Here is a 14,022-nt window from a genome sequence, read left to right as displayed (position 1 = left end):
TAACCTCGGCAGTGGCTGAACAGCTAAATGTTATATCCAGCAGTAAAATAGTTAAGTCATCTTCTAATGCACATGCGACGATCCTAGTTTGTGGTTTTGATAAGACTGTTTTTAGCCTGATTTGCAAATATATTTATGGTTGCGTTATCAGTCATAAGACTAAACTTTAATAGTACAACACTTAGTTTTATGATAACCCAAATTAGTTAGCACTTAAGTTGAAGAGTTTCCTTAATAAAAGTGATTGTGTTTGTGATAAACTAATCCTGAGTACATTAATATTTACTTCTCATATTGAATGATCATATCTGAGGCCTCGTGACAATGGAACGGTTTGGTCTCCGCGAGTATAAATGTTGCTGCGCAGACCACAAACTTTAGGTTCCGAAGAGGTCTGAACCCATTCAACTGACAAAATGAAGTGGCTCCTCATCACACTCGCTTGCATTCAGCTCTCTGATTGTTTAATCAGGTGGGAAATCATTACCTGAGGGTCAGAGATGCAAAGAATAATTTGTCACCAACGAACCGTAAATGTTGATAATATTTCGAACTTCTTGTCTTTACAGAGTGCCCTTGATTAAGGGTAAATCTGCCCGTGATGTTCTTCAGGAGAAGGGCTTGCTGGAGGACTTCCTGAAGAATCATCCATATGATCCATGTTCAAAATTTGAAGGATCCCTGGCATCAACAGAACCAATGATTAACTACCTGGATGTAAGTAATCTGTGAGTTCTGTACACTAAAGAGGGAAATACAAACACATTTATATCTCATTTGCGATTATTGCAGCTTTTGTCTCTAATTTATATTCTTCTCAGAGCTAGTTGTTCCTCAAAGGTAATCATTCAGTAGCAGACAGAATGTGGTAGTAGACCATGTGCTGTAGATCTTAGACCTGCTCTAACTTACACAGCAAGGGTTAATGGCTGCGACTCAGCTGTGCTAGCTTGTGCTGTTGACAGGTGCGAAAGGCCTGGTGCCCACAGCATTGAATCCTTTTGCTCCGGAGATGGGACTCCTGGGTCAATGTGAGAAGTTACTGGTGATTTCTGGTCGACCCACTGACCAGCAGCCCCTGGCAGAACCATTGCTGATGGTTACTGGGTCACTGTTTCTAGGGACCATTAACTAGTATGACTTGTGCTGTTGGTTGGGCTTGCTGCCAGTATTGTCGAGATGACATCTGAAATCAAAAGAGCTAATGGTTAAAAGGCTAAACATCATCCCAACCATGAAAGATATTATTCTGTATAATACATCGAAACAGAGCGATCTCTTATTCTTACTCATGATCGCACTTGCATTTAAATGGACTGCAGACTTCTGCATCTGGATTTGAAAAGGTGTGTTGGGGAGTTTTACATTTTCTGATGGTACAGAGGAATTTGAATCTAAGAAAACATGTTGCACTGGTATTTGTCCACTTGATACATTGTGGTCTCTCTGTTTTTGCTGACAGATGTCATACTATGGAGCAATCAGCATCGGGAATCCACCACAGAGCTTCACCGTCATCTTTGACACTGGCTCCTCCAATCTTTGGGTTCCATCGATTTACTGTTCCCAACAACCATGCAGTGAGTGAATATTACCCTGCTCTTAAACACGCTTCCGCTCTTGACCTTTCTCATTGAGGGCCAGCTCTGCAACTGGGATTGGAAGAGAATAATATTTCTACCATAGTCACAGATGGACAGTGTGTGTAGATTGGATGATACTCTGCACTTTCACTTGGTTATCTCTGGGCTCGGAGAGAAATTTAACAGAGCTTTGATTCCCTGGCGGTTTTAGCTGTGGTTCGTTGTCTCCCTCTGGAGTTGGACGAATCCTCGGGTGGGTTTACACTGCAAATGTAGCATTGGTGTAGAACAATTTCCACTTCACACCAATGCTAAACATGCAGTGTCGATCTGTAGGTACGGCCCAATCTAACTCTGGAGTGACATACCCTGGAGCTGGGAGCCTCACATCGCTTTGATTGACATCACATGGTGTGTAGGTACAGTGCAGTGTCAAACCTCAGTATGATGTTGGAGCTCCTTTTCAACCTATATGATTCCAATTTAAATACCTAATGAGCAGGGATTCTGCCCTGTCCATTCTCTAATTTAAGTGTCTAACTGGTTGGAAAGAATGCTGTGCAGTTTTGTATTGAGAAATGCACAGACTTCACTCCTGGATAGGACTGTTACAGATGAAGATAATGGGGAGTGCAGACTTTGAAACAGCAAAGCAGATTGAAAACCAGAAAGATGTTAGAAGGGTGTTGCTAATCCTTATTGTTAATTAAGCTTCATAAGTAAACTAGTCTTTAGCTACAATAAAGCCATATTCTCCACAATACTGTGTCTAGTTGAAGTTTACTAGGCTTAAGCTTACATTTACTGAGTCGACTAACAAGTGGACAGCTGACCTATTCATATTGATTGGACAAATCAAATTGGCAAAGTGAGCCTTGAGGAAGAGTTCATAGAGTGTATTCAGGATGGTTTCTTTGAACAATACTTTGAGGAACCAACCAGGGAGGAGCGTATTTTAGATCTGGTAACGTGTAATGAGACTGGATTAATTAATGATCTCATTGTAAAGGATCCTGTTGGGAAGAGTGATCATAGAAACATAGAAACGTAGAAAATAGGTGCAGGCCCTTCAAGCCTGCACCACCATTCAATAAGATCATGGCTGAGCATAGCATGGTTGAATTTCAAATTCAGTTTGAGGGTGATAAAGTTGGTCTCAAAGTACTATCCTGAACTTAAATAAAGGCAATTACAAAGGGATGAAGGCAGGGTTGGCTAAATTGGGCTGGGAAAATAGATTAAAGGGTAAGACAATAGATGAGCAGTGGCAAACATTTAAGGAGATATGTTATAACTCTCAGCAAAGATATATTCTAGTGAGAAAGACAGGCTCTAAGAGAAGGTTGAACCATCCATGGCTAACTAAGGAAGTAAAGGATGGTATCAAATTGGAAACAAAGGCATACAATGTTGTGAAGAACAGTAGAAGGCCAGAGGATTGGGAAATTTTTAGAAACCAGCAAAGGACGACTAAAAGAATAATAAAACGAAAGAAGATAGTATATGAGAACAAACTAGCAGGAAATATAAAATCAGAGAGTAAGAGCTTCTACAGTTATATAAAAAGGAAGAGAGTAGCTGAAATGAACGTTGGTCCCATAGAGGATGAGACTGGGGAATTAATAATGGGAAACGGCGAAATGGCAGAGACTTTGAACAAATATTTTGTATCGGTCTTCATAGTAGAAGACAATAAAAGCATCCCAATAATTGATAATCAAGGGGCTTTTTGGAGTAGGAATTTAAAACAACCACTATCACCAGTGAAATAGTACAAGGCTAACTAATGGGACTTAAGGTGGACAAGTCTCCTGGACCTGATAGTCTGCATCCTAGGGTCTTAAAAGAAGGGACTGCAGAGATAGTGAATACTAACATTTCCTGGATTCTGAAGAGGTCCCAGTGGATTGGAAAACCACAAATGTAACGCCCCTATTTAAGAAAGGAGCCAGACAAAAAGCAGGAAACTATAGACCAGTTAGCCTAACGTTTGTCATTGGGAAATACTGGAGTCCATTATTAAGAAATTACCAGCAGGACAGTTAGAAAATCATAATAGAGTCAAGCAGTGTCAGCATGGCTTTATGAAAGGTAAATCATGTTTGACAAATTTGCTGGAGTTCTTTGAGGATGTAACGAGCAGGGTGACTAAAGGGGAACCAGTAGATGTGGTGTATTTGGATTTCTACAAGGCATTCGATAAGGTGCCACATAGAAGGTTACTGCACAAGATAAGAGCTCACGGGGTTGGGGGTAATATATTAGCATGGTTAGAGGATTGGCTAACTAGCAGAAAACAGAGAGTCGGGATAAATGGGTAATTTTCAGGTTGGCAAACTGTAATGAGTGGTGTGCCACAGGGATCAGCGCTGGGGCCTCAACTATTTACAATCTATAATAATGACTTGGATGAAGTGTCCTAATGTAACCAAATTTGCTGATGATACGAAGATAGGTGGGAAAGCAAGTTGTGAGGTGGATGCAAAGAATCTGCGAAGGAATTATAGATAGACTAAGTGAGTGGGAAAATATTTGGCAGATGGAATATAATATGGGATTATCCACTTTGGTAGGAAAATTAAAAAGTAAATTATTTAAATGGGGAGAGATTACAAAATGCTGCGGTAAACAGGGAGCTGGGGATCCTTGTGCATGAAACACAAAAGGTTAGTATGCAGGTACAGCAAGTAATTAGGAAGGCAAATGAATTGTTGGCCTTTATTGCAAGAGGGTTAGAGTATAAAAGCAGAGAAGTCCTGCTCCAACTGTTATAGGTGAGAATACATTTGGAGTACTGCATGCAGTTTTGGTCTCCGTATTTAAGGAGGGATATACTTGCATTGGAAGCAGTTCAGAGAAAGTTCATGAGGTTGATTCCTGAGATGAAGGGATTGTCTTATAAAGAAAGGTTGAGCAGGTTGGGCCTATACTCATTAGAGTTTAGAAGAATGAGAGGTAATCTTATTGAAATGTATAAGATTCTGAGAGGGCTTGACAGGGTAGATGCAGAGAGGATGTTTCCCCTCATGGGAGAATCTAGAACTAGGGGGCATAGTTTCAGAATAAGGGGTCGCCCATTTAAAACTGAAATAAGGAGGAAGTTTTTCTCTCAGAGGCTCATGCATCTTTGAAATTCTCTACCTGAGAGAGCTGTGGATGCTGGGTCAATGAATATATTTAAGGTGGAGATGGACACATTTTTGAATGATAAGGGAGCCAAGGGTTATGGGGAGCGGGCAGGGAAGTGGAGTTGAGGCCAAGATCAGATCAGCCTTGATGGGAACAAATGGCCGACTCATGCTCCTATTTCTTATGATCTTATGTTCTTATGACATTACCGAGTTTAGCAGATAGTATCTTCCTTTACATATGTGTATACACACATATACACACACACACACACACACACACACACACACCATAATCTGACACACACTCACACATATATACACCTCCACACAGAGCCCCCCACACCTACATACACACACTAGCCTCACACAAACATTTTCCAACCATGAAAGTTCCTGATCCGCCTCATGTTCCCACGATCTCCCTCCAAGCAAAAGCCAACCAGTAATACATAAATGAGGCTGAAAAAAAACTGGGTGGGATGCTTTGTAACAAAAGTAAACTTTTTCTTAAATGTGAAGAATTAGATTATTTTGTGGCACAATGGTTTGACCCAGCCCTGGCATATGCTGACATATTTTTATGAATTTGATGAAATGTATGTTTCTTTGCAGTGACCCATCACAGATTCAAACCAAGCGCATCCTCAACATATTATTCAAATAGCCAGTCCGTATCCATCCAGTATGGCACAGGCAGCATGACTGGGATACTGGGATATGACACTGTCAGAGTAAGTAGACTGTAATCTTCATCAAACATATCAAATCCCAAAGTAGTGATAACTGCGTTCCAAAAGTTATAGGTTCGTATCAAAGATACAAAGCCCTTTGAATCAAATGTGGGAGTGTCACGTGGTACAGTGTCACTGGGAGGGTCACATGCTACTGTGTCACTGAGCGTGTCACATGGTATGGTGTCACATCATACTGTGTCACTGGGAGTGTCACATGATACAGTGTCACTGGGAGTGTCACATGATACAGTGTCACTGGGAGGGTCACACGATACAGTGTCACTGGGAGGGTCACATGCTACAATGTCACTTGGGTGTCACATGGTACAGTGTCACTGGGGGTGTCACATGGTACAGTGTCACTGGGGGTGTCACATGGTACAGTGTCACTGGGAGTGTCACATGGTGGCTGGATTTTCGGCTTCCTTCCGCCCCTGTTAGCGCCCCGGAGGGACAGCAATGGCAGCGGTGAGCACTTCCAGGCGGGCGGGCAGCTTCCAGCACCCCGTAAGGATTTTTGGTGCCAGTTTCGGCGGGCCACGGAGCAGTACCGCCCAGAAGAAGCGAATCGGTGTGCAACGCCAGTGGTTGCAACACAGCTTGATTTTCTGCTATGGCTCAATCCGTAGCGCTCCGTAGAGCGCCGTGCTGGGACCGCCTGTGAAAGCGGGCGGTCTAACCTGTAGCGGCTGCAATGACGTAAGTAATGTCAACCTCAGGTAAGTGTGATTGATTTTTATTTTATTTAGTTTGCGATTTATGTTGTAGTGGCATAAGTTATTTATTGGGACTATTTTTGGTAGATTTTTTTCAGGGTTTTTTTCCTCCCAGGCCTCTCTTACAGTGCTGAGGCCAGCTGTTTAGCTCGTAATTTTCGCTTGCTCAGCCAGCCTAGCGCCCTAAGAGAGATGTGCAACGCCTCCCTTAGTGCTCCGCCCCACACTCAGGGCCCAGCTGATGAATTTTGCTGACTGAGGCGCAAACTGTTCACCGGTGCAAACTTTACCGCCCCGCCGCCATTACCGCCCCGAAATGAACAGAACCGAAAATCCCGCCCAATATCAGTTCAGAAGCCAGACAGTTGAGTGGATGTGTGAAGATGATATAGCGCAGGGTGTCTTGAGCTTGAAGCTGATGTTTTGACATTTATGAGGAGGCTATCACCACGTCAGAATAGTTATACCTCAAGTCTAAACCTCTGTAATCTAAACAGTTTGTCTACAGTAACATGTCATGGGGACAGTCAACTTGGTTTCAAAAGGAATAAACAAAACCCACAAACCCATTAAAAGTTTTGCAGAGGGAACCAAATCAATAGTTAACTATCCAGTGATATAATTCAGAAGATAACATCCTGCTTCAGTACCCCTGATTCATCACTTGCTCTTGTTTTTCTAGGTTGCGAACATAGCTGTCAACAAACAAGAATTTGGTTTAAGTGAGACTGAACCTGGCGGTTTCTTTTCCTACTGTAAATTCGATGGAATTCTCGGCTTGGGTTATCCATCTCTTGCAGCATCAGGTGCCACCACTGTGTTCGATAACATGATGTCTCAGCACCTGGTGCAGGAGCCTCTCTTTTCCGTCTACCTGACAAGGTAAACATTTCTCACCCATTTGTTGCTGCCTCTTATTTTCCTGAATGAAACAGAACCCAAATTAAATCCTGTACAATTCATTACTTGATAGGGTCCTATTGGATGGTATGTGTTTCCTGGAGTACTTATGGCAAGGATACTGACATATTGCAATCAATGGCTTTTAGAAACTGATTTGGAGAAATGATGATTTAGATAGGATTTGGATACGGTAGCATAATGGTTGTGTTACTGAAGTAGTAATTCAGAAGTTTGGACTAATAATCCAGAGACATTGAGTTCAAATCCCACCACGCCATCTGTGGGATTTAAATGGGGGAAATCAATCTGGAATTAAAAAGCTAGTATCAGTATGGTGACCATGAAACTACAGGATTGTCCTAGAAACCCATCTGGCTCACTAATGCCCTTTAGGGAAGGAAATCTGCTGTCCTAAGCCGGTCTGGCCTATATGTGACTCCAGATCCACAGTAATGCGGTTGATTCTTAACTGCCCTCTGAACTGGTCTAGTAAGCCACTCAGTTGTACCAAACTGTGGGGGTATCTTCACCACCAGGGCTGCACGTTCAAGAGGGCAGCTCACCACCACCTTCTCAATGGCAATTAGGGATGGGCAATAAATACCAACCTCACCAGCAACGCCCACACCCCGTGAACGAATTAACAAAAATATCCAATCGGCAATGAGACCACCAGGTGCTAAAACTCTAAACCAGAAATATTTCAATGTTACTGAAATTGTTTCTTTGCCTCTGAGCTTTATTTATTCACCTTTGCTTTACAGGGAGACTGGTCAGTCCGGGAGTGAAGTTGTGTTTGGTGGAATTGATTACAACCACTTCACAGGGCAAATTAACTGGGTTCCCGTCACTCGTGACGCGTACTGGCAAATCCTCATTGACAGGTGAGTGATTACCCATCGACAACTGGAATAGTTCTGAAAGTGGCACTCGACAAATCAACCTTGGAATAAGATCAACGTTTATCGAGACAATGTGCTGTTGATAAAGCTATTTATAATTTTCAGGAGAAAACATTTGTGACAGCAAAAATCTCATTCGCTTCTTTCAGTCTTGCAATCAATGTTTAGCTCCAATCATATCAACATAAGTAGATATATATTACTGAACGTACTTTGAGTTAATAGTGACCACATGAAAAATTCTGTTGGTAGTCAAAGGCAAAAGCCCATTTTAATTACATTGAACTCCCGTTCACACAATGAAGGCAAGTAGCTGTCTGGGGGCAACCGTAACCTTGTACTGTATTGGCATTTTTGTTACCTTGTTGGTTTAGCATGGACAACTGGGCCTGACATGTGTCTGAGGTTGCCCTGCAATGTTATGTACAAAGGCATGCAAGTGCACCATCAATTGGAGGCATTATTGGAATCACTACAGCCCACTTTTGGTCGGTTCACCGCTGTGCCCGTGAATGAGGTTTCTCATCACACTGCCAGGACCTGGGAATTGGGGAACCTGTTCTTGACATCCTTGGACCAACAGATATTAGTGTAAGGGTTTCTGATACTAGTCCCCCGTTACACACAGTTCTTTGACTTCAGAATTTACAAGAACAAAATACGCATGGCACAGGTTTTTGGCCAGCCTTCGATTTGTTCGTTTATTGAACATGCATAAAATTACGTCCCCAGTATAAATCCCTATGAGTTATATCGGAATAACAAAACCCAAAATACAAACCCCTACACAAGGATAATTTGCATCAACACAATATGACACCGTCTGCGATTCGACTGTTACATATAAAATTACTCAGACAAAATCACAAAAACCCTTCTATGATTTGACTGAAACATATAATCACCCCCTCATCGGTTATGTCCAGATGTAGGCCCGGACCATAGTTGCCAGCTTGAGTCCTTCTTGTCGACTGTCCCAACACACACTGCCCCTCTCTCTTCGAAGAAGTTCTTCTTTATACAAAATCCAATTTGCATTATCTTGAAAACAGATTTCCTGTTGACCTCATGTGAACGGTGGCAGTTTATTCCTCTGCTGTAATTAAATGTGTGACTGTCTCTAGCAGAAAACACTCTTGATGCTAATTGTCGATCATTTAGGGTCATTGTCTATGATTACCTTGACCACAGCCTGTTTGTATAATAAGGTCTTTCTGACAATGCAACCTTCCCAAGGTAACTGCATATTTAGATGTTGGTTTCTCGTAGCATTCGTATTTAAATGGTTCATGGATCCGGCCCATTGTCTGGGCCTACACTGATACCAGCCTGTCTGGGGTCATGGTCTAAAGTATGGTTTTTTAACAATGCAACCCCTTAAGGTAAACGAATGTGTGAATGTTCTTGTATCTTTTCCAGACAGAAAGCATTCATATAGCAATCAGTGTCATTGTGGATTGTCCAGTCTCTTGAGAGTTTATGGTTTTTGGCTGCAATGTCTGAATTAACCCCTTACTGCCCAGCTCCTTTTGCAGGCAGTTCTGAATTTTTATATTTCATAGTCCAATTTTTACCGTTGGGGGGGGAAGGAAGAGCACTGCAGCGAGTCCCACCCTCCCGCCATTCGCTGTAGCTCTGCAATTTTTTTCTTTCAGGTACTTATCTAATTCCCTATTGAAAACCACGATTGAGTCTGCCTGTTAGGCAGTGCATTCCAGATCCTAAGCACTCGCTGCATAAAAACATTTCTAAAAAAGTCTGGCAGTTTTAGATCTTTGACTAACTCTTGCTGCATTTTTCTCCCTCAGAGTGACAATCAATGGTCAGGTTGTGGCCTGTGAATATGGTTGTCCTGCTATTGTCGATACCGGCACTTCTCTTCTTGTTGGTCCCAGCTCATACATCAGCAACATTCAGCAGGGCATTGGAGCAACTCCCGGTTCCTATGGCCAGGTAGAGATGGCATGTTACATTTTCTGGTGTGGTGTAGGAGTGTCTAAGTCTGCAACTATGATTGTTTCACACTGCAGCCTGTAACAGGTCAATAGATATATAATATTGCAATCTCCCATATAATTGGGACTGTAAAACATTCCTTCAGCCTCTTGGAGGTGTTAAATTAAATTCCATAGCAATGAGGCAACAATTGCTATTGCATGGATATATTGCCCCAGAAATATTTGAAAATGCATCATCATTTGTAGCAAGTTCAAGGTAAAGAATCTTTACATTTTTGAATCTACTCATTCAAGGACAAAAAGTAATGCTGAAATAGGCCACAACATTAGAAGAAGAAATGCACAACCCCAATCTTTAGTGCTTTAAAGTTTCAATGAGCTTTAATATTTCAAAATGTTTTAGCGTGATGTTGCTAAATTGATCACAAATATATCCTGGAAATAGCCAATGTTTTTTCTATGACCATTTCCTTTTAGCCTGTTTGTTTATTCCAATGTCACCACATATTAATCCCTGTTCTGATTCCCGAGAATACCATTGCACTGTAAACGATGTATTGTAAATCCCTACACTGAAGCAGTCACTGAACACTGTTGCTATTTTCTTGCAGTATACCATAAACTGTAACGATATGAGCAGCATGCCCGATGTGGTCTTCACAATCAATGGAGTTGACTATCCTCTTCCTGCCAGCGCCTACACATTGAAGGTATGTTAGTGGACAGCAATAGGCTGCTAGAGTAAGCTTAACATTTCAAAAGGTGTAATGGAATAATTTTTCGGGGAATAACCAAACACGCTGCAGTAATCACTAAAGGAGAGACAGACATATGATACAGTGCTAATTGTTTCTCTTTTTCTTACAGAGCTCTTACTACAATCAAGTAACCTGCTCCAGTGGATTCGGCAACACTGGTGGAAACCTCTGGATTCTGGGAGATGTGTTCATTGGAGAATATTACTCCATTTTCGACAGAGGGAACAACCGTGTGGGTTTGGCTCGAGCTGTCTAATTTAATCAGCTATGTTCTCATTGAAAGCACATCCTGATTTGCATTTTGAGGTGGACTTAAGCCATCCCATGATCACCCAGTGCAACAATTGTTTTTAAAGGAATAGTCTCAGAACACTGGTACGGCATTGGAAATGAGAATGTTGAAATAGTCTAATTATATCTCCTCTCTGATTGTGTAGCACTTTCTCCCAGTACTTTCTTGGCTCTGACATTCAGCTGTGATATATTATTGGTGCAGTGATTCACTCCAGAGCCATTCACATTTCTGCCGAATTTGGATGACTCTGCAGGGAAACCTCATTCGATGTAAATGTGACCCGAACATCACACAGCAGCTTTTTCTATCCTTTGGAATCTCTTCATTGCAAATGTTCATTAAAATATAACCAGGAACGCATACTCCCAGTTCGCCCGTCTCTTGTTCATTTTATGTCTGTGTGGGCCGGGGACTCAATTCAGTTCAATTTGCATTGATTTATGGTGTGGTTCACTCATTGAAACAGTTACAAAGGACAGGCAGGCATTTGCAGATCACATGAGAAATGGTTGTTCAATGATGTTCTTCAATATTTGGACGGGGGTGGGGGATGGAGTCTGGTTTTGATTATAATTGAGATATCAGAATAATTCAAATATAAGCACCGATTGATTCAAGATGATGGAACTCATTTCCATTTTGGACTGAACTTTAGTGGACCCTGGCCCAGAACTTCTAAAATGGCCAGCGATGTTTCCCACGTTTCTAAGAGACAATGGCCCGTTTTTTGCAGTCAGTGGTGAAGGGACGGCACTTAGCGCTGACCTCAAAGAAAGCTGCTCACATTAATTCAATGGGCTCTGGATCGTAGATTTCCTATTTTCCATAGTCCGTTTCAATTTGACTCCTTCTACAGGGAATCTGTGGCATAGGGCAGGCAGTAGGCTGGCTGACCCACCAATCAGATTGAAGAATTCTCGCAGGCAGCAAAGCAGGAAGTAAAAAGCAGAGAATATAAATCACATTTAAATCATTGTACAGGAAATGAATAAAGATTGGGACTTACCAGGGATTAATGAAGAATCATAAATATCAGAATAAAAACTTAATATAAATAAGTAAGTTTTATTTTATTAAAAATCTGCAAGTTTTAAATGTTCTTCTGAGGGAATGAGATTCAACATTTGTAAAATTATTTTTTCTGGGCCAGAGAGGTCGTTCAGCACTAATTATGATCAGTACGCCATTAAAAACTCAATTACTCCTGATTGAACAAAACTAAACATTTTCATTGGTTTTTACAGCAAGACTAGTGTGTAAATAGTTGAAGTTCACAACAAGTTAGTGATTTCTAATGACTACAACAGCATACCATATGGTGGAGCAGGTTATCACTGAAAGCAACTTCCAAATTTCCGCGTTTAACTGCGCAGGTGCCAATGCCAGAAGTTGCCGTCAGTTTTACACAGTAATAAAAGCCTCGCCACTATTACTACCCCAAATTCAGAGCCAATGTCTGATGAAGTTAAATGTATAAAGTGTTAGGAGCACACAGGAGGTATGCATCTTTGAAAAACAAGCTAATGTTTAAGAGTAGTTGAAAGTAGTATCCACTGGAGATGCCTATAGGACGACATCCTCCAACTCAATAATTCAATTATACTGATGGACTTCAACACTAACGATATGGAAGGTCTACACTGGCTTAAAGGGCTCAAAACAAACACATCACAGAGTACTAAGAGAACCAAGGGATGAGATTTGTGAAATGACGACTGTCAACATGAGTTACCGGCAAGTTCCACTGGATTGGAAACAAGCCAGAATAGTGCCCATATTCAGTAAAGGTGAAGAAGCTAATTTGGGGAAATTACAGATGGTCTTACATCAATGACAGGCAAAATAATGCAATCAATTATCAGGAACAAACTTGAGAATTATCTGTATGATAACCGAGTAAAATGTTGCCTACACATTTTCAGTGATGGATGGTCCTGTCTACCTGCTACAGGTACTATCAACGTACGCTTGTATTTTATTTTCTATACGAAAACAAAAATGACGGTCAGGAATAGCTCAACTGGTCCATTTAGTCTGCCCTGTGCAGTTGTGATGCCTTATGCATCACGATACAGACACTCCCTACCCACCCAGAGCCCTGTAATCTCTTGGGAGAGGGGAAAACCCAGATATAATCCCAGGCCAATTAGGGAAATAAAAACTGGAAATTTTTCTCCGATCCTTTTGGGTGATCAAAACGAATCCAGTAGCACACATTGATGCTGACTTGTATTACAGGGGTTCTTACTTTTTGTACAAGGTGATCGCCACTCCAGCTACAAACAGGTCCAGCTGTCTTGAAGGACTACAATGAATCAGCGTTCACTGCATGAGACGAAAGCCTGCTCCCCTAGTCTCTGGGAAAAGAAAAACCGTCTGACACCCGACCTAGTTTGCCCTTGTATAACTTGTAAGCTTGACACGTGGTCCTCCCTGAACTATCCAGTTGAAATAATTGGTCCACATAAACGCAATCTCATCCCTTCTTTATTTTATAAACTTCGATCGAGTCGCCCCAAATCTACATTTTATACAGAGTCAGCTCTTTGATCCTATCTGGGTATCTAGAGTGTTTCAAACTAAGAATTAATCTAATGGCCCTCCTCTGCACTCTTTCCAAAGCTTAAATATCCCCCACCATGTGTGGCAAGCAACACTATACAATGTTCTAACTGAGGTCTAACCAAGATCATGTATAAAGACAAAGTGGTATGCTTTATCTTCACACGTTTTTTATATAGTGTAATGTCCTGCGAACATAACCTTGTTTGCTCTAGTTATAGCTTCAAACATTGGTCATGAACCTTTAGAAAGTGATGCACTATAACTCCCAAATCTAATTCATTCACTACTAGCTTTAATTCTGTTCCCTATAGGGTATATGTATCTTTAGCAGTAGATCTGTCCACGTGTACTACACTTTTCAAAGTTAACCATCATTTGCTGAACATGGGCCGATGTTCCCAGCACATTGAGATCTGTTTATGGAAGTTGAGCATCCTCTACAGTCCCAGCACTCGATATCATTCGCAGACTTACAAG

At 41.5% G+C, this 14,022-nt stretch overlaps 1 protein-coding gene across 1 annotated transcript; it reads left to right on the top strand.

The window, feature by feature from the left end:
* Positions 1-416: 416 nt before the first annotated feature.
* LOC139227937 (pepsin A-like) lies at positions 417-10,941 on the top strand. Its single transcript, XM_070859092.1, has 9 exons — positions 417-467; positions 562-717; positions 1,463-1,580; positions 5,327-5,445; positions 6,847-7,046; positions 7,832-7,951; positions 9,778-9,922; positions 10,539-10,637; positions 10,795-10,941. The coding sequence occupies exons 1-9, from the start codon at positions 417-419 to the stop codon at positions 10,939-10,941; spliced, it is 1,155 nt and encodes a 384-aa protein (XP_070715193.1).
* Positions 10,942-14,022: the final 3,081 nt, after the last annotated feature.

Source organism: Pristiophorus japonicus, chromosome 17 (assembly GCF_044704955.1).
Source record: "Pristiophorus japonicus isolate sPriJap1 chromosome 17, sPriJap1.hap1, whole genome shotgun sequence".
Taxonomy (NCBI): domain Eukaryota; kingdom Metazoa; phylum Chordata; class Chondrichthyes; family Pristiophoridae; genus Pristiophorus; species Pristiophorus japonicus.
This window is presented reverse-complemented; position numbering and strand designations above follow the sequence as displayed.

Bases quoted from the DNA above. Each gene is read 5' to 3' on its own strand.
- LOC139227937 (XM_070859092.1), top strand. From the start codon at position 417: ATGAAGTGGCTCCTCATCACACTCGCTTGCATTCAGCTCTCTGATTGT. The intron at 718-1,462 runs GTAAGTAATCTG...TTTTGCTGACAG, and splicing joins CAATGATTAACTACCTGGAT to ATGTCATACTATGGAGCAAT. The intron at 5,446-6,846 runs GTAAGTAGACTG...TTGTTTTTCTAG, and splicing joins TGGGATATGACACTGTCAGA to GTTGCGAACATAGCTGTCAA.